This window comes from Barbus barbus, assembly GCF_936440315.1.
Source record: "Barbus barbus genome assembly, chromosome: 40".
Lineage (NCBI taxonomy): Eukaryota > Metazoa > Chordata > Actinopteri > Cypriniformes > Cyprinidae > Barbus > Barbus barbus.
This window is the reverse complement of record NC_136718.1, coordinates 12,577,800-12,604,229: the sequence shown is the minus strand read 5'-3', so window position 1 is coordinate 12,604,229 and position 26,430 is coordinate 12,577,800. Positions and strand designations below refer to the sequence as shown.

Below are 26,430 nucleotides of genomic sequence, written 5' to 3'. Positions count from 1 at the left end.
AAATAAAAAGAAACCAAAGACCTACTACACTCAATTTGGCTTATGAACCCTAAGGTTTAGGTGAGAAATATGTTTCTAACTAAATCCTTTTAGGCTTGTGTGTGCTTTTAATCTGTTATATATCATACTATGATTTGACCCATATTCTGTTTTATTAGAAGGATGGCAGAGCCTCGATTCAATAATCCATATTTCTGGCCACCGCCTCCCTCTATGCCTGGTCAAGTGAGTATTGTGTTTTATAAAAAGTTCTCTGACATGCACTAGCATTCTTCAGTATATTTGTAATCGGTCATTTGACATATGAATAGGTTTCTAGTCACTATTTTTTACGGTTTCATTTTAATTCACCAAAAACTAAACAAATGCCATAATGTTTATTAATTCATGAAAACTTCCTTCAGAAGAGTCATTTGTACATACTGTACCACTGATGACAAAGCGAAAATGTGTGGCATTTAGTGATTGTTTGAACATAAGAAAGCATGACAGTATGCACGTTTACTCAAATCTGTACACCCCAATGTGGTTTGCCAGAGCGAGCACCGAAACCTTAATATGAGCCTCCACCCCAGACTTGCCCTCTTTTTTTTTGCTCGAGTTAGTTTTGTGTTTCACATCACATGATGTACATCCCCCCTGTTAAACCTAACAAATGACTTTTACAGCTGGATAACCTGGTTCTTATCGACAAGATCAAAGAGCAACTGATGGCAGAAAAAATTAGGCCTTCGCATTTGCCGCCCACCACTGTTTCCTCTCAGCAGACTCTGCTGGTGGCCTCTCCACCTTCAGATGGTGGGCAACATGTGATGTCTATCCCCAAGCTGCAGCAGCTGCCGGGTCTTCAGGCCCACAATTCCTCTCAGCCTGACATCGCCCTGCACGCCCGCCCACCATCCAGCATCATCGCAGGTACCGACAGACCTCCCATGTATTATTATGACAAAGTTCACATGTAATGCTTCACCATTATGCACTGTACATTTTGGTATTACATGTTAATGTATTATGTTGGTCAACAATGTAATGCTTGTTTTTGTCCTTTGGTAACACTTTAATGACCAATTCTCATTGTTAACTAGCATGCATATAACTAGCATTTTGGCTGTTTATTAGTACTTATAAAGAACATATTAATGCCTTATTCTGCATGACCATATTCCATATTTCTAACCTTAACAACTACCACACTAATTATTAATAAGCAGCAAATTAGGAGTTTATTGAGACAAAAGTTGTAGTTAAAAGTTAGAAAATAATGAGAATTGGACCTTAAAATAAAGTGTGAGTAAAACTTGAATACATCTTTTCAATGATGTGTATGTTTTCAATTTCTGAACTTTATTTTACAGTGTCCTTGTTCCAGTGTGATTATATATTTAAGTACTGAGCAATATTAATTAATAATGTACTTACTATAGGGTTAGGGGTAGGAATAGGGTTTGGTTTAGGGATATTGCATGTAGTTATGCATAATTGACATGCAATATCCTTAAATACATGTAGTGTGTAACAAGGACACTGTAATATAAAGCATTACCTACAATTCTTCCAAAGTCATAATCATGACAAATGTCTAATTAAAAAAAAAAAAAAAAACTATTGTAAAAAAAAAAAACACTTTTTTAACGTTTAATGTTCTATCAAATTATTATTAGCATTATTATTAAGTAATTAATGTATTTAGAGTAAAAAAGACTAATATTATTAACTATATTTAACTGCTTCACTACTTGTTAATATTCTATAAAACCATGTGGTGAAAACAATAAATTTATGCTCTCCAACCAATATGCAGAACAAAACATCAGTCATGTGGTGCGATTCCCCAAAAATATAATATTTTTTAATTAATTAATAATGTTGTATTTGTAATAATATTGATATTTGTAAAAAAGAACTACTTCATATTATTAAGTTTTACTTGATATTTTTCTATTCAATCATTTTAAAGAGGTCATATGACGCGATTTCATGTTTTCCTTTGTCTTTGGAGTGTTATAAGCTGTTTGGGCATAGATAAGATCCATGAAGTCGCAAAGATAAAAGTCTCAAACCCAAAGAGATATTCTTTTTAAAAGTTAAGACTTCCTAAAACGCCTCATTCAAACACGCCCCCACAAATCTACGTCACTGTGTGGTTGCCAATATACAAAATAAAGAAGGCGTAACTTTTATTCTCGCGGTAGTATTGCTGCCGCCGCCGCCATGTCGTCATTTTCGTCACATGCTTGAGGTATTCAGTCAATCACAACACACTGGATAGCTGGCTAATCAGAGCACACTGCATTTTTCAGAACGATGAGCTTTGCATAAATTGACACGTTTCAGAAAGGCGGGGCAGAGAGGATCAACAATAATGTACGGTAACCGGGTGAACACATTGCATTTCACCAAATACACTAAATAATGTTCTTTTTAGCAACGTCATATGACCCCTTTAACTTTTCAAAACCATATGAACAGAACATAATATATTTCTTGCAATTTGGTACATGTATTTTAAAATACATGCTTGCTTTTATTCTTACATCATTTCAGAGCTGAATATAGATGACAAGTCTGCAGTGAAGGCAAAGGGGTTATGGGAAGATTGGCATATGCGACAAGCAGTGGACCAAGCCTCTAGAGCGAACCATCGCTCAGGTGGAAGAGACATGCGTGTATAAACAAGAGATTTTACATTTCCATGTGCCATAGACAAGTTATAAAAACCTTTTTCATTTTCAAAAAACAGGTCTCATGCTGTCATCCCGCACAGAAAGCCACAACACCTCTGAGGCTCTAACTCCCACAACCCCGACGTCTAGCAGCCAGAACCGCTTGGGCGGCGCACCTTCCTTAAACACCATTTCTGGCCTGGCCAGCGGTCCTGGCATGGAGCATTTGAAAAGTGGAGGCCTGGTGGGGATGCTGGGACCACAGCCCAAAGCTCCACGGGGCCGCAAGAAGATTAAAGCAGAGAACAACACAGGCCCATTGCTGGTGGTGCCCTACCCACTTCTGGCCTCAGGCCCTGACCAGGCGGTTACCATCGCCAAAGAGGGAAAAACATACAGGTTTAACACTATCAGTAATGAATCATATTATTTATGACCTGTATTACATCTTTTATTACACACAGAATTTAATTTCAGTAACCAACTATTCCATTTTTGCACTTCATACAGGTGTAAAGTGTGTCCCCTCACTTTCTTAAACAAGTCAGAGATGCAGATTCATTCCAAGTCCCACACGGAGGCCAAACCCCACAAGTGCCCTCACTGTTCAAAGTCATTCGCCAATGCCTCATACCTAGCACAGCACTTACGTATTCACTTAGGCATTAAACCCTACCACTGCTCCTATTGCGAGAACTCCTTCCGCCAGTTATCACACCTCCAGCAGCACACCAGGTCAGCAGAACTCACAGCAAAGCCTTTAGTGCATGTACAACTGAAAACTCTGTAGAGTGTTAATATATATGCATTTGTTTTGAAGGATTCATACTGGTGACAGACCTTATAAATGTGCCCAACCAGGATGTGAAAAGGCATTCACACAACTCTCAAACCTACAGGTGATGACAACATAAAGATAACAAGGGCACGAGTAAAATTAAATTATACAAATGTAAAGATTAAATACACACATATATATTCTCATTTTTATTTTTAAAGTATTTAAAACTCCTTTTATAATTGTTGTAAATTATATAATTGTTTTATAATTGTGATAAATATATAGGTTTTTTTCCCCCAACATTCAACAGAAATTAATCCTTGAGCAAGGAAACATTAAAATGATCAAAAGTGACATTAAATATAAATATCAAACATATATATATATATATATATATATTTCATATAAATGTTGTTGTTGTTTTTTAACTTTCAAAGTATCCCGAGATAAAATGTATCATATTTTTCACAGAAATATAAAGTAATTTTTAACATTATCAATAAGAAATATTTCTTGAGCACCAAATCAGCATATTATAATTATTTCTGAAGGATCATGTGACACTGGAGTAAAGTCTGATGAAAATTTAGCTTTGCCATCAGCCCACCACAGGAATTTTTGTTTATTAAAATAGACAACATTTAATTGTAATGATTTTTCACAGTATTACCATTTCACTGCACTCAAATAAATGCAGCCTCAGTGAGCATAAAAGACTTTTCAAAAAGGTAAAAAAAAAAGGATATATACACATACACACACACACCGCTTACTGACCCCAAACTTTTGAACAGTAATGTGTTATGTGTTGCATGACAAAAGGTGTTAAAAGTTTCTTCCTCATTTCTTTTCCTGTTCAGTCTCACCAGAGACAACATAACAAAGACAAGCCATACAAGTGTCCGAACTGCTACCGTGCATACACAGACTCAGCCTCTTTACAGATCCATCTCTCCGCACACGCCATTAAGAACGCTAAATCATACTGTTGCAGCATGTGTGGTCGCGCATACACCTCAGTGAGTATCAATCCACCTCAACCTATGAGAAAATATGGCCCCTTCCGCTTTTGTGATATTATAACACCATTTTTTTTTTTTTTTTTCTTTTTCAGGAGACCTACCTTATGAAGCACATGTCCAAACACACTGTGGTGGAGCATCTGGTCAGCCACCATTCCCCACAGAGAACAGAATCTCCCAGCATCCCCATACGCATTTCACTTATTTGAGCTTCCTCCCTCATGTTTCTCTACCATTACAAGGTATTTTGTTCACTGCGATGGTCTTCCATTAAAAAAAAGAACATGATAAGTGTTAAGAGACCTCGGAGGACATTTGAGTCTGATATTGGCTTTGCCCCTTTAGCTCTTAGTGATATTAAGCCTACAGGCCACTGACTCAACAACTGCTGTTTGAACTGAATGGTTCAATTCAACTCCAGACACCAGTCTAAAGGATTTTAATTGATTATTCCAAAAACTGTGATCATTTTAACATTTTGTTTCAAAGGTGTGTAAGGGAGACTTCCAAAGATACTCTTTAAGCACTTTTCAGCCTCGTGGTTTTGGCTCAATGTCGAATTAATCTTTTCAGAATGGGAGCAGCTTCTCGCTTTGGGCAGCTATGAGAGTTTAAACGTAGTTTTAACAGGATATTGTGTTTTATTTTACTGTGGATGTGACACTTCTTCCACTTTAAGCTTCTATTATTCTTTTAGGTCATGGTGAGAAATGAAAGGTTACGTTTTGAGTTCTGTATGCCGTGACACAGTTGCGGTAAAGTCGGTTTTGTGGATTTTATAAGAACGGTCATTGCCGAGTATTTTGTACTCTCAAAGGTGAAGGAATTCCAAGAAATCCCAGCTAACATAAAAGAGTGTCAATAAGATATGACACTCTCTAAAATAACGTCTTGTTACTTGCATCATAGATGTTTATCTTGTTTCAGTTTTTGTGACAAGGCCTTTTTTGTGTGCAATGCAAATTTCATCCCTTCCAATCAGTATTTTAAGGAAAAAGTGCCCTTTTTGTCATTTTTTTATTTTTATTAAATGGCAAAACTGCATGATGACAATGTCCATTAAATGGATTTTTGTCATGATGTAACTGAAAAAGCGTGACACAGATTGTGTTGTTAACTGAATCACACATTTAGGGTGTAGTGTGACCTCTGAACTCTGTTAAGTGTTAATGCCCTCTATTCTTCCCAACATAAGCGAAACAAAAGCACCTTGGAGACATTAAGTTACACAGATGGAAAGTGTTCATGGGTTTTTTAAGATTATAATGTAATCTAAAAGCAGTGGCCTATTTTGAAATGTTTTTATTTGTGAAATTAGAATCTTGTATACCAAAATATCAGTAATCATGTTTTAAGAAAATCAAGTGAAAAAAGCTCATTTTGAATGTAGTTGTGTTCATTTCCACCGGTGCGTTCATTCAAAACGAATAAATCTGGTATGTTTAACAGATTTTCTTTTTTTAGATACAGTATATATGTATATTTGCTCTGACAAGCAAACCAGCATACAAGCTGATAAAACATTTTTAACAGTAGTGGGTAGCAGAATAAAATGTTCTTACTGAGTTAAAGCACATGTGGTCTATTGAGTCGTCCACAACACTGCAGCTCTACAACATTCATTTATTTTTGTGGTCATTTATACCAGTCATTTGTTAAGCTTATTATTATTATTTTTTAATTCATGTATATTTAGGAAACTTTTTTTTTTGTCTATATGTTTGCATAGGACCAAGCTTTTGCTCTTGAATTCCCCCAAAATATATATAATTGTGATTATATATACAGTTTAGCTGATGGTTTACTGGGTCAAACACATTTTTTTTTTTTCTAACAGAATTTAACAATTTTAGATAACAGCAATTTGATGAGGATCTACTTCTTGGTGCTTTCTACAAAACCTCAGCTCATTGCCGGGAATAGATTATTACATTACAGTATAATCTTGGCTTGTTCAGCCCTCAAATCCACTTTAAACCAGTAAGATGTGTACATTTACTATAAAATATACCCTGTATTCATCATTAATAGTGCACATTGCAAGGTTTAGATACTGTACTTTGTTCATTTTTGTATCTGTTTAGTATATTTCAACTTATTAATATTTGTTTTTCTGTAAGTACTGATCATTGTTTTTATAGGTATCCTTGTCATTTTTATGTGTATGCCTTAATTTTATCATCACTGAAAGACCGGTTTCTTTCTCTTTCTCCCTTCATGTCAGTGTTTTTCAGTATTTGGTTTTCTTAAGCCTATTTTCCGCATGGAACACAATACTCGTTATTAATGAACTGTCAACATGTATTACGTAAGACATTGTTATGTATGTTCTGAAATAATTCACGTTTTCCTTCGTCTTGCATTGTGGTTCCATATAATGATTTTGTTTTAATACGCACAGACAAGACTGATAGGTGAATTAAGAAAATGTCAATGTCAAGAACACTTTGTATCTCTATCTTGTTTATTAAATTCAGACTGTTATACCGGAGCCTTTGTATTTTTTTAAAGATGCATTGGAGTCAAAAGTTGATACAGTTCTGCAGTTACTTTCAAAATTTGCAAGTGATAGATTAATTACCACCACAATTGTTTCAAGGAAGTTCAGCTTGAATCTTGAATCCTTTTGTCTTTAGAGCTAAAGTCTTACTTTGATGGCAATTGCATATGATGTTTTTAGGGACTCTTTGTGTTAACTACTAATTTCAACATTCACCATTATTAAAATTAAACATTTTATCATCGTTGTGTCATTACCTAAACACCCATTTTAAAGTATTAAGCAATAATTTTAGCTCAGATTGACTGAAGCAATCAAACAGACATGATGAAAATAAGTTTATTAAGAAAATACATGCTTTGTGTACATTGATGTCTTTCGCAGTTTAAATTGAGCATGGCACCCTAATATCATATAGCAGCAGCAGGACACAATGTACGATGGGCTCATAATGTACAGGCACAACTACAGGATCTTGATCCTTTTGCCACAGTTCAAAACAGAGGCTCCTCACAGCAGAGCAAATGGGTGGAGCTTGATATCCAGCTCCTCCTCTCTGGATGCAGTGGGCAGAGCTACTGTCTAGTCACATCCTATCCCTAAACATAACTAGGACAAGCTCCGCCCATTAGGTCCACAGATGTGGAGCTGGATGTCATTTCACTCTGCACTTGGTTTAAAGCGATACAACAATTCTCCTCCCAAATCACAGGTCATTCAGTCTCTGAGACTATGTACAAAACGCAAAGGGAGTGCAAAATATTATATAAATCTATAAAACTCCCATTGCACCCCATTCCATAAGTAAACAACAATACCATAAGGCTGATAATGCTACCAAGTCTGTTTTCTTGTCAGTAGCCAAATCTTTTTTTCTTTTCAGTGGAACTTAATACCAGCAGACCAACATTTTCCATGCTAAATTGTTAATCACAACCACATTGCTCACATTAGTACTTAAAGCATATACTACACATAAGGTCTAAATAAATATTTTGACATTTCATGGTTGTGGTTTCTGCCCTCTCAATGGAAAAAAATATATAGTGTGTGAAATAAAGTCAGTAAATAATCTCTAAAAATAATTCTTAGCAACGACACAGATGATGATCAACTTTCCAATGAAAAGATGATATACAGCAAGCTTTTATAGCGTTTGTCTTTACAGTGATCTAAACTCTTATAAATGTACACTACTATTCAAAAGGTTGGTAAGATATTTTTAATAATAGTTTTTTAGTCTCCTATAGCATTGAGCGGCTTGCTTCATAGTTGTATCGTCAGCCGGTGAGATCGCTGATACACGATATTATCGTGCTAATTTATTACATTTTTTAATTACTTCATAGCCAGAGAGTGAACAAACTCCTAAAAGGCTAAAACCAGCCTAATGTTAGTGTAACCTATTAACTACACATTATATCTTTTTAAGTGGCATATGGATGTCATACAATATTTTTAATATGACTGAATTTGTATTTAACCTGATCACAATTTAATAAAAACATTGTAAGCTACTAATTATAACTCTTACATTTCCTCATTTATACAAACAGCAGCTACAGAAAATGAGCAAAACTCAGGTGTTTCAGCGATGACTAATCTGAATGCTTCTGATTGGCCATTACATTCATACAATCAACAGAATCGTGTGATTGGTTATAACACGCAATACTAATAACGCTAATATTAATTAGATAATAATAATTATAAGTATAATCGTCTTGATATTATCAAAGGCATCAGCCACAGGTGATATCTCTGAATATTGTCGATACACGATACGATCGGCACAACCTTAGTCTCCTAAGGCCAATTTACACTGCACCGACAGATGCAGACCAATGCATACAGACAACAGAGGAAAGTACAGTACTTCACCTCTCAGATGTTCTTTTGATCAATTTAATGTGTCCTTGTTGAATAAAAGTATTAATTTCTTAAAAAAAACAACAACTTACTAACCCCAAATCTTTGAACAGTAGTGTACATGCTTTTATATACAAAGAGTAGTAATCTAAGCTCCATGTAACATTTAACCAGGTTTTTTCACCCAAAACCAGCACAGGAAATGAGAAAAGGTCTACTGATACATGTAAGAGTTTTGACATGTATCGGGTAGCATTTACAGTTCACCAAATCTCACTAAAACTTACAAACACTTGATTTCAAATACTTACCGTTTATCGAAAGGCAACAGTGCATTTCTGTTGTAAACACCTGCAGATTGTACCATCTGAATATCAAATTAATAGTGCTTTAAGTGCTTCTCCACAGTCGTACCATTATAGGGTAAATGTACTGTATAAAAAAAATACATATGGCATCTTATAGATGTGACAAGGCTACTGACCATAGCATTCGATGAAGTGTAATGTTTGTGGATTATATAAAATCTCAGGCCTTCTAGACTGACTCTATGTCAGCCACAAAGGCAATGCAGCTGAATTCCACCCAGGTGATATGAGCCTGAGCAAAAATCCAGCTCTTCACATTCTCTTTAATGTCAATTAAAGTGTAAGGAAATTAACTGAAGACCAAACATGACAGATTGTCACAGTGCCAATTTGTCTGTGTTTTACACATTTACAGTTCACTTATTTTTAAGCCTTGACTGATCCAGTGACTTTTCAGATTGGCAAACCTTGTAATCACAGTCATCGTAACTCGCTCAGGCCTCATCACTTGTGGCACTGAGACTCTCTTCCTGCTCTAACCTGCTGTTCAGAGCCACAGGTGAGGTCACGTTCAGGTAGCCTAACTCAGTGGACTGTAAAACGGGCACAGACGAGGAGATATCCAGGCTCTTCACTCCAGACTCACCCACTTTGACTTTGCGAATGGCATCCAATATTCCCCATGAGTCACCGAGCCCAGGCTGGAGACTACAGCAAGATGCAATGTAAGATGTCATCATTTGTTTACGAAGACTGAAAAATTATCCCATAATTTACTGCAACCTCATCAGAAAAATAAATCCAAAATGGCAGACGAGGCAAGAATATATACTATATTTAAAAAGTTTGGGGTAAGTAATAGTCCAGGTGATATGTGCAAAATTTGAGGTGATATGTTCACTTTTTCATAAAAGCATGAAACTTGGTACAATTGTACAGGCTAGGGCCCTGAAAATTTTCAGAAATGCAGCCAATGCAAAAACGCCTCGTGGTTGCCATGGCAACCATTTTACTTTCCACCATAACCAAATTATATATTGTGTGTCATATCTCCCGAACCAAACATGATAACAAAGAAAAGGTGATGTCTACCCCTATTTTTGATGGTCAAGGATTACAATGATATACAAAAATATAAACTGTTCAGGTGAAAAGTTAATGGTGAAATTAGCAATGTGAGAAGGAAATCACAGTATCTGAGCATCACAGTATCACAGTATTTACAAAATTCCATATTATGGCTATTATTAACTAATATTTTATTCAATAGTACAATAAAAGATTCTTTTAATTAATTAATTATTAATTCGTTACATTTATATAGAGCTTTACATGGAAGTGGGAATCTCCTCAACCACCACCTATGTGCAGCATCCACCTGGATGATGTGACAGCAGCCATATTGCGCCAGAACGCCCATCACACACCAGCTTAACTAATATTTTATTTAATAGTACAATAAAATATTGTTTTCAAGAATACAATCATTATTTATTTATTTATTTCAGAGATATAAAAAAAATCATCTCAGGCAGAGTCAGGTAGGCGGTAGTATGTTTCCAATACATTCTTGTTTTCTCTGAACAATACTCTAACATCACACGCAGATGGCAATGCAATCTTGCTAAACTGCATCCTATATGCACCTCTTCTGCTGCACCTCTGTCATTTTCTGTGGGTCTCTGGAATTGTCAGTCAGCTGTCAACAAACTTCATTCTGGCCATTGCTTCTCAGTCTACTCTTAAGCCCCTTTCACACTGCACGTTGGTCCCGGAAAATTGCCGGAGTGCCTTCTGTGTGAACGCAAACACGTCCCGGGATTGATTCCGGGATCGATCCCGGGTTGGGGACCTAGTAACATTGCCGGGTTCAGTCCCGGAACGAGCGCTGTGTGAACAAAAGCCAGAACCAATGCCGTAAAGGCTGATGATGCGCGTTATCGTGCGACTCTTATGTATTTTGTCATATTTCCTGAACCAAACATAAGAACACAGAAAATACATAATCTGGTTATGGCGGAAAGTAAAATGGTCACCATGGCAACCACAAGGTGTTTTTGCGATGACTCCATTTCTGAAAATGTTTAGGGCCGCAAACTATACAAGTGTACCAAGTTTCATGCTTTTATTAAAAAGTGAACATTATTTTCACATAACACCTGGACTATAAGGTGTCTTGGAAAGAAGCCTCCTATGCTTACCAAGGCTAAATTTATTTGAATAAAAATACAGTAAAACAGTAACATTCTGTTTAAGTATAACAATTACTATTTTCTTTTTTTTTTTAACATGCATTTTATATCCAGTATATATTCCTGCAATTGCAAAGCTTAATTTTCAGCAGCCATTACTTCAGTCTTCAGTGTCACATGATTCTTCAGAAATCATTCTAATATATTAATTTCTTATAATTATCAATGTCAAAAACAGTTGTCCTGTTTAAAATAATTTTGTGGAAAATGTGACATTTTTAGGATTCTTTGATGAACAGTACATGTTTAAAAAAAAGCATTTCTTTGAAATAAAAATATTTTTTAACAATGTAAAATTAAAGTAAATATCGCTTCTGACCAATTTAATGCATCCATGCTGAATAAAAGAATTTATAAAAAAAAAAAAAAATTCTTAAGGACCCCAAACTTTGCATAGTGAATACTTAAGTAATAGTGTTTGTAATAGTGTAATTGCTATGTATTATACAACCCCAAATTTTGTGTATTACGTATTTTTGATTGGACTAGATTTTGGAGCAGAAATACGTTAAGAGAAAGTTGCAAGACAGAAAAAATGGTATTTCTGAATTATACCTTGGAGTTGATGTCCGCAGCTGGCCATCAGGATGAGCTCCAGAAGGAAACATTTTCTTGACCTCCTAAGAAAAAATACAAAATTCAATCATGCAATCCAAATAATTAAAAATGCATATTTAAATACTAATAAAAACAATAGTTAAAGAAACATGTACCTCGACAGTACACAGCGACTGAAGGTTTCTCAATGCGCGATCTAAAATTCCTATCTGATTGGCCAGTGTTAAAGTTTTTTCTTGCAGCTGTTTATTCTCCATTTCCAGGAATTTAACTCTAAAAGAGTACCGGACAAATTGACAGTTAGCATGTTTCTGTGCTTCCCTGATAGATGCAGAAGAGGACATAAGATTATTACCTCTGCTGGATAGTAGTGGCAGTTCTTAGTCCATTATTTCCCATCTCCTCAGCTTCACTTATTCGCTGCAGAAGTTCTCGTCTCTCCAGGAGGAGCTGGTCGTTTCCTTCTGTCACAGTCCTAATCCAGTCCTTTTCCTGCTCATAGTGTACAACACTCAAGATGAAGTAAATGTTACGCATGTACTGTTAAAGGTCAGATCTGAAAACACTCACTTTCTCAGAGAGACTTGTAGCAAGAGCCAGATCGTTCTCTAGTTGCTGGATCCTGTGCTCATGTTGGGTGACTGTCTTCATGAAAATCTGTTTAGCTCTGCGCAACTTCATTTTGTGCTGAGACTGTTTCTCATTGTATCTCCTGCAGAACATGAGTTTCACCATGTCATATTAACACACTGCATGTAATATCTGTACTTTTAATCTAGTTGCACTTTTAGTATATTTGTAGTAAGAGTGATGGTTGGAATACACTACACAACTTTTAAAATCTCAACAGGTTTTAAAACACTAGGGACCAGATTTACTAACAGCATGTGCCATCGCAAACCGTCTTTTGGCGTTAAAATAGTACTGGCAGGATTTACTAAAGACACGCAGTGAAGAATTAGCGCTGAAAAGGCGTAGACAGTTATTTTTGCGCCTGACCTTATTGAATATGCATTTGTAGGAGTTTCCCTTTCAGATGCAAAATTTATGGGAGGAGATTATTAAAATGATTTACTAACGTTTGCGCTCGTCAAATTACTGGTATTTGCGCCATTATTTAATGCCTCAAAAAAGCATGTCTTAAATTATTTTGCACTTGAAATGCAGGGGTGCAAACTCCTCAGGAGTGAAAAAGGTGACAAACTAAAGTCAAAATAATCTTGTTTTCGGTTTGAAATAAGATTATTTGCTTACCCCATTTGCAGATTATTTAGCTTGTTTTAAGGGAAAAACTCACTTAATTTTGACTTATTTTTTTCTGAAAACAAGACAATAAATTTTACTTGTCTAGAAAATGCATCTTGATTTAAGAATTTTCAGATATATTTGGACTGGAAACAAGACAAAAACTCTAAGTAGGAAAGCATTTTTTGCAGTGCACCATTCAAGGATAAAAACCTTTATATGATTAAAAGACGTTTGAGCGACAGCTACGGTCTACAATCAACAAGGATTGTTGTTAAGATGTTACATGAACTTAGTCAGGGGAAATAAACCACTATAAATGCGAGGTGTTTCTCCGTCTTGAAACAGGCTGACACTTAGCTGTGGCTTAGCGCTGCCTGACTTGAGCTGAGTGATACTAATATTATTATACATTAAACGGCATACTTTACTTTAAGGTCGAACAGTTCTCAAATCGACTTCATGTCAGAGTAATAGCTTACTGATATGTGAGACAAATGTTAAGGTCGAGACTGAGGAGCATTTTTGCAAAGGGTAGCGAACTAATGTAGCGATAACGAAACTTACAATCTTATAGCTATCGCAACAGCAGCCTCATGCAAAACAAAAAAAAAACAAAAGAAAAAAACAGCAGCCTCACGCGGAAATCACCATTTAAACTGGAACACCATAATTTACAGCAGATACAAATGCATTTCGTCCGAAATATGGACAGTTGCTGTGACGTGACACAGATGACTCTCAGATACGACTACGACACCCCCCCCCTCAAATTTATTTGATTTTTTTACAGATCTACACGATTTACGTGAATGACCTATTTCAAGGTGAAAACGGGGAATTTCGCCTAAAGGTGACAAGTTTGCACCCCTGGAAATGGCTGCATTTGTTGTTGCTAGCAGGAGGCACTGCAAAGAAGAGAGCGCGTGGTAGAAGGGAGAGGATTTTTTCCACACGTACTAATTTATTTGGAATGCCAGAAGGACACATTTTCCGATTTTGAATGCATCCTAACGCTAATTTGCGCTGCGCTTTGTATATTTGGTCATTATGGAAATGATATATTGCATCTGTGTTCTTTAGCTCGTTGTCAGTAAATCACCCGCAGAAATTTCCACGCTCATCTGCAATGTTTTAGAATACCTTGCCCTGTTTATTAAATCTGGCCCTAGGTGTCATACACTATGTCCACTCATTAAAGAATGATACCGGATGTTTGTGTCAAGCTGCTGAACAACCAGCTTCAGTTCCTCCTGCAGTCTCTCAGACTCATGCTGGGAAGACAGCAGATGTTCTTCCAGCCTGTGGCAGCTCTTCTGACTGCTTCTCTGCTGCAGGACACATTGGGAGTTCATTGTCAAGCGCTCAATTAGCACATAATTTTAGCAGAAGTCAGATTCAGTTTCACCCAACAAACCTCTTCTCTAGCTGTGTTAAGTTCACTCTCCAGCACCTGCAGCCGCGTCTCCAGCTCTTGTGTGCGGTGAGACATCTCTGAGTTGTTGCGTGTCAGAGTCACCTCCTTCGTCTGCAATGAGCGCACCTGCTGCTGGAGTTCTTCATCTTTCTGCTCAAGTAATTTTCTGTCAGGAAACACAGAAGGTCATCTTAAAATCCACTACAAGGATATTGGCTTGTGACTCGTGTTAATTTAGTTCATTTCTTTGTTACTTCTATGATGATAAAATACAACCTTTTTGTCAACAAATTTAGTATAGGGACAAATTCTCACTATTAACTAGTTGCGATTAATTAACTATTAATAAGCAGCAAATTAGTGGTTTGTTAATAGCGAGAATTGGACCTTAAAATAAAGGTGTGACCACCTTTTTCTATGATTAAGATGAGACAAAGACAAGGCAACACTGACAATGTCAAACTATAACTACATCAACATGCAATATATTTAACAAAAAAAGACAAGACTAAAACGTAGTTAAAAAATAAAAACTCTATATCCAAAATCTCCATTTTCTTTACCAAAAAAAATAAATAACTAAACCTCTAAGAGTTTTCATGTTTGGGCTTGCCAGTTTAAATCCACCATCAGAGCGTTGCTCTTAAAAAACAAGATAAAGTGTAATACTAAACATCAATATAATTTTGGGGATTTTATTGATTTAAGTTATTGAATATTAGGAATTTCACTGTTTTAGCTTTAGAGAAGCTTTTGACTTTTAACAGTTTTGATCATTTAGAGACTGTTCATTTGCATAACAATTTAAAAACAAAACAGTCAACTAGATAAGGTCAAGTAAATTGATAAAAAATGATTATATCTCTATATTTCTAATAATACAAGAACTTCATCTATTTTGTGTTTATTAGTCTAACCACTATGCAGTATGGCTATATTATGACAATTTTTTCATTTTCATAGACTTTTTCCAGACTCAACTAAAACTTGACTAAACAAAAAACAAGATAAGCTGACTAAATATGATTACTAAAAAGGACATTTGACAGTATAAAGACTAAAGGTCACTGCACACGGAGTCCGAAATTTTCGTATGCGTTTTTTCGTATTCATTATCCTAAAAATTCGTCACGCACAGAAACCTTGCACACTGAGTCCGTTGCGTATCAATTAATCCGTTGCGAGAAAATTTGCAAAACATTAGTCTACTAAATGGAGTCCAAGCATTGAGGATGATTTTATTGTCCTCTCGCTTCTTAAAAAAAGAAAAAGAAAGGAAATATTGGGTCCATCCAATCCTGAGATAGCCTATAGAGAGGACGGAGAGCAGCGGGATTATCACGGGTGATTCAAAGTTTACTTCAGGATGTAAGTGGCTCAGTTTGATGCTTTGCTAGCGATACTAGAGCCACATATTAAGAAGACGACCACCAATTTCTGTGAACTCAGTGTGCAAGAATATATATATAGTATTTTGTGCTGCGAGATGAAGTGAATGAACTTGACAATCGGCTTTCTGAATTTAGGCTTTCGCTTGTACGGTGGCTCTGAACTGTCAAAACGCCTCTCAAAATGCTTGCAACGGATGCGAAAAACTGAAAAAAAAAATCGAACCCGTAATCGAATTTCGGACTAAATTTTTTGACTCCGTGTGCAATGACCTTAAGACTAAATTTAAAAACACCTGCCAAAATGAACACTACTTGTGACACAATGACCTGTCTGACCTCTGTAGTTGTTCCTCTTGCAGTCGGGCTCTGAGGGCAGACAGGTTATCAGACATGTCCCTGGTGTCTCTCTCCAGTTTGCTGGATTCTCCCGCTCTGGCCTCCTCCAGACGCAGCTGGTGCAACGTGTTCTTCAGTTGGTGCTGCAGTTCTACAACCTGCAAAGATATTCAATTAACATGTTCTTCATAACCGCTATACTACTACTGAAGATTTTCAATCTGCTGTAATCACACACCTTCTTGTCAGCAGCGATCACACGTGCTCTCTCTGAATTAAGCTCCTCCATCAAGCTGCTGTTTGTCTGTCGGTTCTGAGTGCTTCTGGCCACCTCCAACTCCAGATCTCTGACCCTCTGCTGGAGTCTCTCCAGCTCTGCCACCTGTCCAGCTGCGCTCCCCTCCAGCTGGGCTACTTTGGCCTGGGCCTGCTTCAGCTCTGCACACAGCTATCAAGAGCAGAAACATAAGGTTTCTGAGCATTAAAATCAACAGAACAACGTTCATGCATTTTAAGTTCATACCTTGATCTTCTCCTGGTCTAGCAGTGCATTGTGTCTCTTAAGGTCTAGATTTTTCTCTCTCTCATAGCGTAGCTCTCGCTCTGCAGAAGTGAAAAGATGCTGGGTTCTCTGAAGGTCCTGTCTCAGCTGTTTGTTCTCCTCTCCCTTCTGTTGCAGGAGTGAGTCTTGAGCCTGTGGACAACCACATTATGGTCACGTTATGTATGGCAAAAAAGGTAGAACATTAAGAAACAAAAGTGTTATAATTAAATTATGCAGGTTCTAAGAATGTTTTGTTCATGAATGAAAGTAAAAATGAATGTGAATATGTTTGTGTTGGTGTATGAGTGACTGGAGAGCAGGGCTAACCTTAGCCCGGGCCTGAGCTTCACTGATATGAGCCTGCAGGGCCAGCTGGTGTTGGCCGGCCAGCTGTCTCTCCTCCTCCAGGGTGGAGTGTAGCTTACTCATCTCTGACTTCACACAGGCCAGCTACAGGAGCAGCACATACCGCCAAACAGTTTACACATGATTCCAGCAAATACAACTGTTCTTTTTCAGTTGACTTTTCAAAAGAACAGTGTCACGTTGGTAAAATATTCATGAAATGTGAAATTTGTTACGGTGTTCTTATAGTTATTTAAGAATAATTATAAAAATACTTCAACAAAACACTAATTTGATTAGATTGATATTTGGTCTTAATAAATAGAACAATTAATTGTAAATGTAAAAATAGCAATATAATTTTATTTTGACAGGTTTCTTTAATAGTGTAGTAATGTTTATTTAAACGGAAAAAATTTAAAGCTTTAAATTGTACATGAATTTACAATGGATTAAAAAAAACATTAAAAAATGAAATACTAATGAAAAATAATAATAATATAATTTTAGAACACATATTAGACAAGCTTTACCTGACAATGCCCATCATCCTCTGCAGTAGGCTTGTGGTTGGGCGTGTGCTCCTGTGATGCTCTGGGCATCTGCTCTCTAGCATACTGGAGCTGTTGTTTGACATGCAGGAGCTCCAGACTGATTCTCTCCCTCTCGCCGTCAGTCTGAAGCCTCTCATGGGCTTTCTCGCTGAGCTCCTTCTGTAGCTGCATCACATGCCCACGCTTCTCCATCAGCTCATCCCTAACACAGAGGCACAAATCATCTTACAACATACTTTCTACAGAGACCTGGAGCTTACTGAAAATGGGATAATGACAGCAATATTTTACAATCACTGTCATACAGAGACGAAAAAGGAGGAAAATAGGGATATATCTGTGACAGGTGTCTTACCTTAGAGTGCTGTGCTCCTTCTCCAGTCGAGTCAATTCTGTTCTCAGCTTGTCCACCATAGAATTAAGCTCTGCCACCTGTCCCCTGCTGTCTCTCAAGTCCTCTTCAGCCCGGCTGTTCTCTGTGTGAACGGTCAGGTTGTCCTGGAGTCGTGTCTGAGCACGCTCCAACTGGGCCACCTGTAGAGCCCAAACACAGCCTCAGTGAGTTTTTACAAGCTACGGGAAGGATATCTCAGCATCCTAACAACAAATAGATTGCATTCTTTGTAAAATAACCCTATCATTTAATATTTATTATTACCTTTTCTTCCAAAATTCCCTTTTCTCCTTTAATCTGTGTGAGGTTCTTGTTAAGTGTCTTTCCTTGTTGACATTCTACCTCTAGTCTCTGGACCTCCACACGTAATTTCTTCAGCTCCCCATGATCTCTTTGCATAACCTGTCCACAAAATAACCATGTGGAATTTATGGTTTCAGATCACTTTATTATAACTCTTCAGAACAAATGCATAGTGCTATATGAATAATGAACTTTCCAGGACTTTAAACTGTGTATTTTATGATGAGTCATGTGGGGCAATGACATTACCTCTTTTTCTGCTTTGAGAGCAGCCTTGGTTACAGATAGATCCACCTCCAGCTGTTTCCTCCAACCTTTTTCTTCAGCAAGACGTCCCTCTAGGAGCTTAAGTCTCTCTTGAATGTTCTCGCTAAGCTTTAGATTGATAAAAGATAATGAAAATATCATATATCCTACCACACAATTAGAGGGTACAGGTCAGAGACTTTCAATGTGTCTTAACCTTTACCTCAGAGTCAGTCCCACGAACCTGATCTTCATCTTTCTTCTCAAGTTTCTTACTGTTTCGCTTACTCAGTTCTTCCTCAATACTTTTAATCTAGAACCAAAATAAGTCAGTCTTTACATTCAGGTGTTTACTTATCAAATTTAGCCCAATGTGGATGGATAAAAACACACCTTTCTCTGTAACCCCTCTATCTCACACTCATGTCGCTCCCGCTCCTCTTTCGCTGCGTTCTGCGCCTCCCCCAGCAGCGCCTCCAGCTCCTCATTCCTCTCCACCAGCTCCTCATGCTCACGCTGCTGCTTCTGCAACCTCCTCTCCAGCTCTCTCAGACGGCTGTCCTTATCTTCAGACTCTCTCCGACACCTGCCATCATACAACTGGCATATCAGCATCTTTAAAGAGTGGTAGCAATGACATGTAGAGCTCTTAGTACTATAAAAGATGACAAAGTATCACCTTTTGTGGAGTATCTCATCCTCTACATCCAGTGATGGATCAGGATTGACATTATTCCCAACACCCTGACAAAAAAGCATCTGTAAATGCTCTCAAGGAAACTATTCAACTATTATATGTAAACTAGTGCTTTTAAGAGAAGACTGTAATAGTATGAATATCTACCTGTGAAGAGTGTATTTTATTGTGTTCTAAAGTTACACTGATGCCTTGATCCAAGTGCAGCTTTGATTGTTCAACCTGTGGCGCATCCAACATGGCAAATTATATCTGTCCCATGTTTGCAAGTAAGACTAACTTACAGGTAGTGGCACTAAAACTATAATTTTGAAATCAAATCTTGCCAGTTTAAGAAGACTCCTCCTCTCTGTGTCCAGGGAACGAACTCTATCCCTCAGCACACAAATCTCACTATCCAGTCTTTCATTGCGTTCCTTGGCCTTCTGCAGCTCCACCATATCTGTCAAACATTGGGATTACAACCAGTGCACATTATTTGAAATGTTTTTATGGTTCGTTCTGTCTTTATGTACAGCACTGTCATTTTTTATAAATAAACTTGAATATAGTCATAAACGACGAGCAAATGTGAGACGTTTTTAAAGAGACACGTGATATCTTGCTGCAGTATCAGACACAATCTCACCGCACTGTTTAAGCTTGTCCACTTCCCGTTTCAACTGCTCCACTTCCTCCCCGGTTTTCTGCAAGTCAGGTTCTGAAATGAAAATTTAGTTTTGAGTTTACATTACACGCTAAGGCAAAACAGCAAAATTCTAAAACTAGATTTGTACATTTTCTAAAGATGACTTGAGTGATTCTTGGTCATGTCAATGTGAACGGGGTGTTCTGTACAGCTTTTCAGGGGAAAATAATAGTCTAGTTGCTTAAAAACAATAATTACTACGGATGCACAATAAATTAGTAACATATAGGCATCAATTATTATTCAGTTTTGGTCCCACTTTATATTAGGTGGCCTTAACTACTATGTACTTACATTTAAATGAATCATTTGATACAATGCACTTATTGTGTACATGTTTTTACATTGTACTTATATTTTTAAAAATACCTATATGTAGTTATATCTGTAATTAATTTCTGTAATTACATTTATCATTACACTGTTGACCTATCCTTTACACCTTAACCCACCCTTAAACCTACCCATACCACCAAACCCGTAACTAACCTTAACCATATCCCACCTCAATAGCAGCTGTTTTGAAATACAATATGAACCCAATAAGTACATTGTACTTATTTTCTGATGTAAGTGCATAGTAGTTAAAGCCACCTAATATAAAGTGTGACCCAATTTTTAATTGTTTACACTCATTACTTTACTTTAGATTATGTTGCAGATACTGTAGTCTAATGCCCATTTAAAAGTTATTTTAAAAATAACTACTCTGTTATATGTAATCTTTAGCAAGTCTCAGAATGAATTTCCATTTTCATACTATACATATTAGAATGTTGTGATGCTTACATTCATATGAATCAACAAAAAAAAAATTGTCGAAACATTTGGGGATTTTTCTGAAAGAAATGAGCTCTTTCATTTAGCAAGGACACATGACATTAAGCAAAATGGGTAGTAAAGATGTGCAGCGTTACAAAATATTTCCATTTCAAATAAATGCTTTTGAACTTTCTATTCATCAAAGAATCCTGAAATTTTAAAAATGTAGTTTCCACAAAAACACTGCTTTCAACATTGATGATAATAGGAGTGTTTTTAGGGCACCAAATTAGCATTTTAAAATGATTTCTGAAGCATCGTGTGACACTGTCGACTGGAGCAATGGCTGCTGAAAATTCAGCTGTGCAATCACAGGAATAAATGACATTTTAATGTCATTTAAAATTGTAATAATATTTCACAATGTTACTATTTTTACAAGATTTTAGATTTTAAAAAAGGCATGCTTAAGAGACTTCAAAAACTTCAAAAGAAGTAAAACATTTTTTAATAAATAATCACTTAAAAAAAAAAAAAATCACTAATAATTGCCATTAGCGCTGTAATCTGAATCCCCGAATTTGCTTACCACTCAAGTTTTGGACCTTACGAGCAAGATCTAGGTCATCTGTCAGGCGGCGAATCTCTTTATGTGCCATAGCAAGACGACTCGATGCCTCTTCCAGATCCCTCTCCAGCCTTTGGCACTCTGTGTGTTTTCTGTTGAGTTCTTCACTGTGGCCCTACAGGGGACAGAGATTTCAGTGACACAAAAACCTGGTTTCACAGGCTGGACAAGCAAGGAGCATGTCAGCATCCATGCGTTTTTAACATGCATAAGCCACAGAACAGAGGTGAAGCTGAATGTGGATCATGTTCCAGTGTGAACAGAGTTTAATATGCTTCTGCTCCCTTATAACCATCAAAAACAACTGTATCAAGGGGACAACCAGCCTCTGGTTAGTAACCACCCTGAATGAAAGGGGTCCATAGTGCTGTTAGAGTCCAGAGTGAAAATAAGAGGAGTTAATATGATAATGCTAAGCTCAGCATGTGAGAGGATATCGTTATTCTCTGCTTTGTGTTCAACCAAGGCATGCATTATTTCATGAGGTGACCATGGAGCTGCCCTAATCTGCTTAGGTGGATCATCCTGCCTAGGACAATACGGACAGTTCCACCTCTCTTGATTTACATTTCTGTCATGCCTTTTTTACGGAAACCTACAAGAAGGTTCTGTGCTCTTAGTGTAGCCTTGCGCACACCAAAGAACTTCCTCCAAGGACTTTGAACTGATGATTCCTGTCCATTTAAGGGAGGAACAAAGAATCAGAGAAATGATGTACATACATATAAAGAGAGGGACAATGAAACACTTAAATATAGATAAATGGGAGATGACTACAGCACACTGCTTTTGAAGTTGCTTCCTGCTCATGTGACACTAAGATCTTCTCACCTTATTCATACTTTCCTTTTGCTGCCTGAGTTCCTCTTCCAATGTGTGGTGTATATGATCCAGCTCTTCCTGATTTCCATAAGAGAGGAGATATTAAAATGACCACATAACTAATGAGCCACAACTGAGCCATTACCATTAAGAGAAGGCTCCAAATTTTAACACATATATTTTTTATTCAATATTATCATATTAATATGTACATTTTATGCATTTGCCATTTTATGCATGCAAGTTATACATTTTATCAGTATGCTGATGTTGCTATAGGCAACAATAGGCTGATTTCACAGCTAGCATTTTCTGTAGCCTCAATACAATTTAGATATTATAACCTTTATGCAAACTATTACTGATATAAAGTTGTTTTTCTCGTAGTACCTGCAGATGCACCTCTCTGAGGTTGCCAGTGAGGGTCTGGGTGTCCAGTTTTCTTTCTGCAGCCTCCAGTCTCTCCAGGAGAGTGACTCTCTCCACCAGCAGATAGGCCACCTGCTCACTGGCACTGCTCTGACTGATCTCTGCTAGACCCTCCTGCTCCAGCATCTCCACCACCTCCTTACACTGGGAGTCTGACACATACAAATATGACTTAAGACCACTTACTGGACTATAAGGACAATGCTAGGGCTATGCTCTTAACGGAATACTAGTGTACATATTGCATATTACAGTGTAGTATGCACTAAACACCGCAAACTATTTTTATCTCCTCAAAAATAAAATTATTTTCCATTCTTAATTTAATTTTAAGTAAAAAAAAATAAAAAAATAAATAATAATAAATCTTCACAATAAAGACTATAACTATCACAATAACTATATTAATCATTATTATTCTAGAGATAATAGGAAAGTACACCATAACTATACTGATAATGAGACAAAAGAACAATGATTATTTACCAGCTGAAGAAAGACAAAAATGTTCACAGCCAATCAGATTCCACCTATTTAAGATCTTAGGCATTTAAAGCAACAGACAACATTACTGCAGCATGTAAAATAATCAGAACATTAATGTCTGTTGGTGTATTCACTAATATGCCGTAGTTATTGTTCTTTTTGTGAACAGGCTTTGTTGAAGTTGAAGTACTAAAACTGAAAATAAAACAAACAAAAAAAAAGTAAAAAGAAATATGAAAAAACTAAATAAGAAAATATAAATGGGGGGGGGGGGTGAATAAAAATGACAAAAGAACTTAAAATGATTGAAACAAACTAAAGTTAAAATGAAAATAAAAATAAACAAAAAAACTCATTCAAAATATTAATAAATACTATTATGTTGATAAATAATATAAATACTAATATTATACTGGTAAAAACATCTTAATGCTTGGATGTCAGATCAAATGAGAGAAGAAAAGTGTGGCTGATATTACTTCCAGATCCAGGTCCAGCCAAGCACACTGCATTGTGGGATACATTAGTAGTACTCTACACAGCACGCTCTATAACATACTGTACATTGGACAAATGTAGTAGCAGATCTATGAGTTCTATGCATACAGAACATTTACTGTGCACACTGCAGAATACTGTATGCATACTTATATTTAATACACAAGTATGCATAATGCAGAAATAGAATGAGTAGCATGCAACCAAACTTAGACCGCAATCTATTTTATTTTATAAGTAGGCTATGTTAAAACCAATACGAGTTCAAACTCACCCTGTTGGTGTTTCATTAGGGCGAGCTCAGCACGGAGCTGTTCGTTGTCACGTTCGTACTCCGCTGCAAGAGATTCCCGCTCCTCCAGCATGTTTCGAATATGCTCCACGTAATTTTCCACCTTGAAAAAAACATCAAACCACCCCACAGCAAAAGCATTAGCTACAGAAGCAATGTGTTTTGGTCAGGAAACAGTGTGGTCATGTTACAGTGTTGATGAGGAAGACTATCTTTAGCTATTCTTTAGGGTGGGACGATGCCCGGCCTGCCATCTGCTGGCTCACCTCTCTCATCTCGCTGGCCTGCTGTGTGCGTAACGTCTGCAGGTCTTCAGTGGCTGCGATCAGGCTGCCCTCGCTGCGCTGGACCAAACGCCACAGGTGCAGCTCACGCTCCTCTGCTGGAGCCTCAGGGGACACACCGTCCCTCTGCAAGCGGAGGGTGAGCTCGTCCAACTCCTTCTCCTTAGGATGAAACAAAACAATGAGCCTTTTTTTTCTTGATGAGGCCTGGGTTACCTGACACCGTCTTCAACACTCTGTCACCCTGTCAACAGCACATCTAATTGCTCAGTGTGAAGTACATCTCAAAAGGTGCCTTATATCTCACTACTGTCTCATTAAACAGTGTTTCATAAATGGGGGGTTGGGACCCACTAGAATGCCTTTAAACTTCTAAAGGGGCTGCAAAATATTTTAGAATGATTCTAAATTCATTCAAATTAAGCTCAAGATGCTTAAAATTATTTAAAATAAGACAAAACACGATTTTAAATAAGCTATAACAACTATAAATCAAGATGATAACTGACATTGTATTTTTTAATTTCAATTATTTTCCTCAAGAGCTATAATTCTTCTTAAAAACCAGGGTTCCCAGGAAAACCTAGATATATACAAGGAATTTTTAAATTTCCTCGATTTTTAGACTGGGAAAATACATAAAAATGATAAAAATCATAAAGTCATGACAATTTCTGTAACTGATATCTATTTGTAGATTAAGCACTAAACTTTTTTAGTAACATGTGCTGAGAAATTGCGTTTTAAAAATTAATTTTAAAAACATTATTCCATAATCACTAGAAAAATATAAATAATAAAAATAGAAGAAACTTTAATATAATTTGAATATAGTTATTTTATATTGACAGTGTAATTAAAAAACAAGCAGCTTATTACAACAGAAGTGCCAGAAATATCTCAGGCCTTGGAGTCAAAAAGGTTGATACTTTCTGTAATATAATTTAAACAGATACAAGAAAACCTTGGGGTTACAAAAGATTGAGAATTACTGTCATAAAGTTATTTCATTAGATTATTACACCTGTTGAAATAAAAAAACTGCCCCTGTGTAGTTAAGAAACAAGTCTGTTTTTTTGTGTCAACATAACTACCATTGCAAGCATATTGCATGATCTTCATTAACTAACATTTCATGCGTATGTCATATTTATAAATATAAAAATGACGACACCATACCTCTCTTTTTTCCATGGCCGAGTACAGCTCAACTGGAGTCCGTGCATCACTTGTTTTTATGGGAGCAAAGTTTAGATTGTGGTTTCCAGCATTTGCCTGCGCCCATGGCAGTCTCTGGACTAATCATTACTTTACTGTAAAAAAAAAAAAAAAAAAAAGCATAAAACATAGCTCAACACGTTTTTAAGTTGAACACAATACCGCTTAAGCAACAACCTTTATATAAGTTACTAACAACACTGCAACTGCAACAAATGACCTTCTGCATAATCCAAAATACATTCTCATCCGTCATTAAATGTTTCTCTCACATATTCATAATTTATCTGCAGACACGGGTGTATTTGAGTAGAATAATGTTGCTTCGGGCTCAACTGGCTTTTTTACTGCAATATAAAAAGTTTCCTAACCCTAGCACAGTCCAGTCCGCTAACTTTGGCTAGCGGCTAGTTCGCAGGTATTATGCACGAGCTTCTTTTCATATCCTCCAGACGCCTGTTACAAATAAAACAAATTACGATTGTCGTTGTCCTTCAAAATCTATTTGAAACAGTTAATGATGTCTGTCTGTTTGCAAATATTGCTGCAACAGTAGAGTGTCGTATCTCCTGAGGCCTACCAAGTGTTTTGTTGCAGCTGCTCGCAGTAGCTTGTACCGGCGCCTAGGCAACGGGTTAAACCATTACAGACAAACAGGGGGAGAAGGATGCGCTGAGAAGAGCTTTCACGTTAGCCCGGCAGATGGCGGTGTTTGCTCTATAAATCAATAAGCAACACAAGTAAAATGTAGATACAGCACTGAACGACTTAACTGGGGTTTTTTTCGTTTTTGTTTTTTTTAAATATTGTTCTATTAAAACAAAGTAAGTCATACATTTTATATTATCCATAATAATACATTTTATATTATCATACATTTATCCATAATAATTGTCAT

At 36.8% G+C, this 26,430-nt stretch overlaps 2 protein-coding genes across 3 annotated transcripts in view; one reads left to right on the top strand and one right to left on the bottom strand.

Moving 5' to 3' along the window:
- LOC306859476 (zinc finger protein 362-like) overlaps positions 1-6,956 on the top strand; it is an 8,740-nt gene extending 1,784 nt beyond the window's left edge. The window contains exons 2-10 of one of the 2 annotated variants that reach the window (XM_079400516.1): positions 159-225; positions 669-915; positions 2,545-2,649; positions 2,741-3,062; positions 3,174-3,398; positions 3,484-3,562; positions 4,305-4,463; positions 4,559-4,708; positions 6,304-6,956. In XM_079400516.1, the coding sequence (XP_079256642.1) occupies positions 163-225; positions 669-915; positions 2,545-2,649; positions 2,741-3,062; positions 3,174-3,398; positions 3,484-3,562; positions 4,305-4,463; positions 4,559-4,675 (1,317 nt within the window). In that variant the 5' untranslated portion in view covers positions 159-162 and the 3' untranslated portion in view covers positions 4,676-4,708; positions 6,304-6,956. Of the gene's footprint in view, positions 1-158; positions 226-668; positions 916-2,544; positions 2,650-2,740; positions 3,063-3,173; positions 3,399-3,483; positions 3,563-4,304; positions 4,464-4,558 lie in introns of both variants that reach the window. The other variant, XM_079400515.1, reaches the window with a different exon arrangement.
- Positions 6,957-7,292: 336 nt separating this feature from the next.
- LOC306859183 (uncharacterized protein) lies at positions 7,293-26,137 on the bottom strand. Its single transcript, XM_079400085.1, has 29 exons — positions 25,904-26,137; positions 25,494-25,627; positions 24,297-24,476; positions 24,013-24,133; positions 22,716-22,906; positions 22,335-22,403; positions 22,103-22,177; positions 21,465-21,618; positions 20,054-20,125; positions 19,752-19,867; positions 19,573-19,647; positions 19,408-19,472; positions 19,122-19,314; positions 18,952-19,041; positions 18,732-18,857; positions 18,444-18,581; positions 18,141-18,319; positions 17,765-17,987; positions 17,214-17,336; positions 16,866-17,036; positions 16,581-16,790; positions 16,343-16,500; positions 14,616-14,781; positions 14,408-14,529; positions 12,524-12,665; positions 12,309-12,445; positions 12,109-12,226; positions 11,951-12,015; positions 7,293-9,851 (listed from the first exon to the last, which is right to left on the bottom strand). The coding sequence occupies exons 2-29, from the start codon at positions 25,506-25,508 to the stop codon at positions 9,638-9,640; spliced, it is 3,708 nt and encodes a 1,235-aa protein (XP_079256211.1). The 5' UTR covers positions 25,509-25,627; positions 25,904-26,137; the 3' UTR covers positions 7,293-9,637.
- Between the last annotated feature and the right edge of the window lie 293 nt (positions 26,138-26,430).

Bases quoted from the DNA above. Each gene is read 5' to 3' on its own strand.
- LOC306859183 (XM_079400085.1), bottom strand. The intron at 17,988-18,140 runs GTAAGACACCTG...CCTCTGTGTTAG, and splicing joins AAGGAGCACAGCACTCTAAG to GGATGAGCTGATGGAGAAGC. The intron at 17,337-17,764 runs GTAAAGCTTGTC...CTGCTCCTGTAG, and splicing joins AGGATGATGGGCATTGTCAG to CTGGCCTGTGTGAAGTCAGA.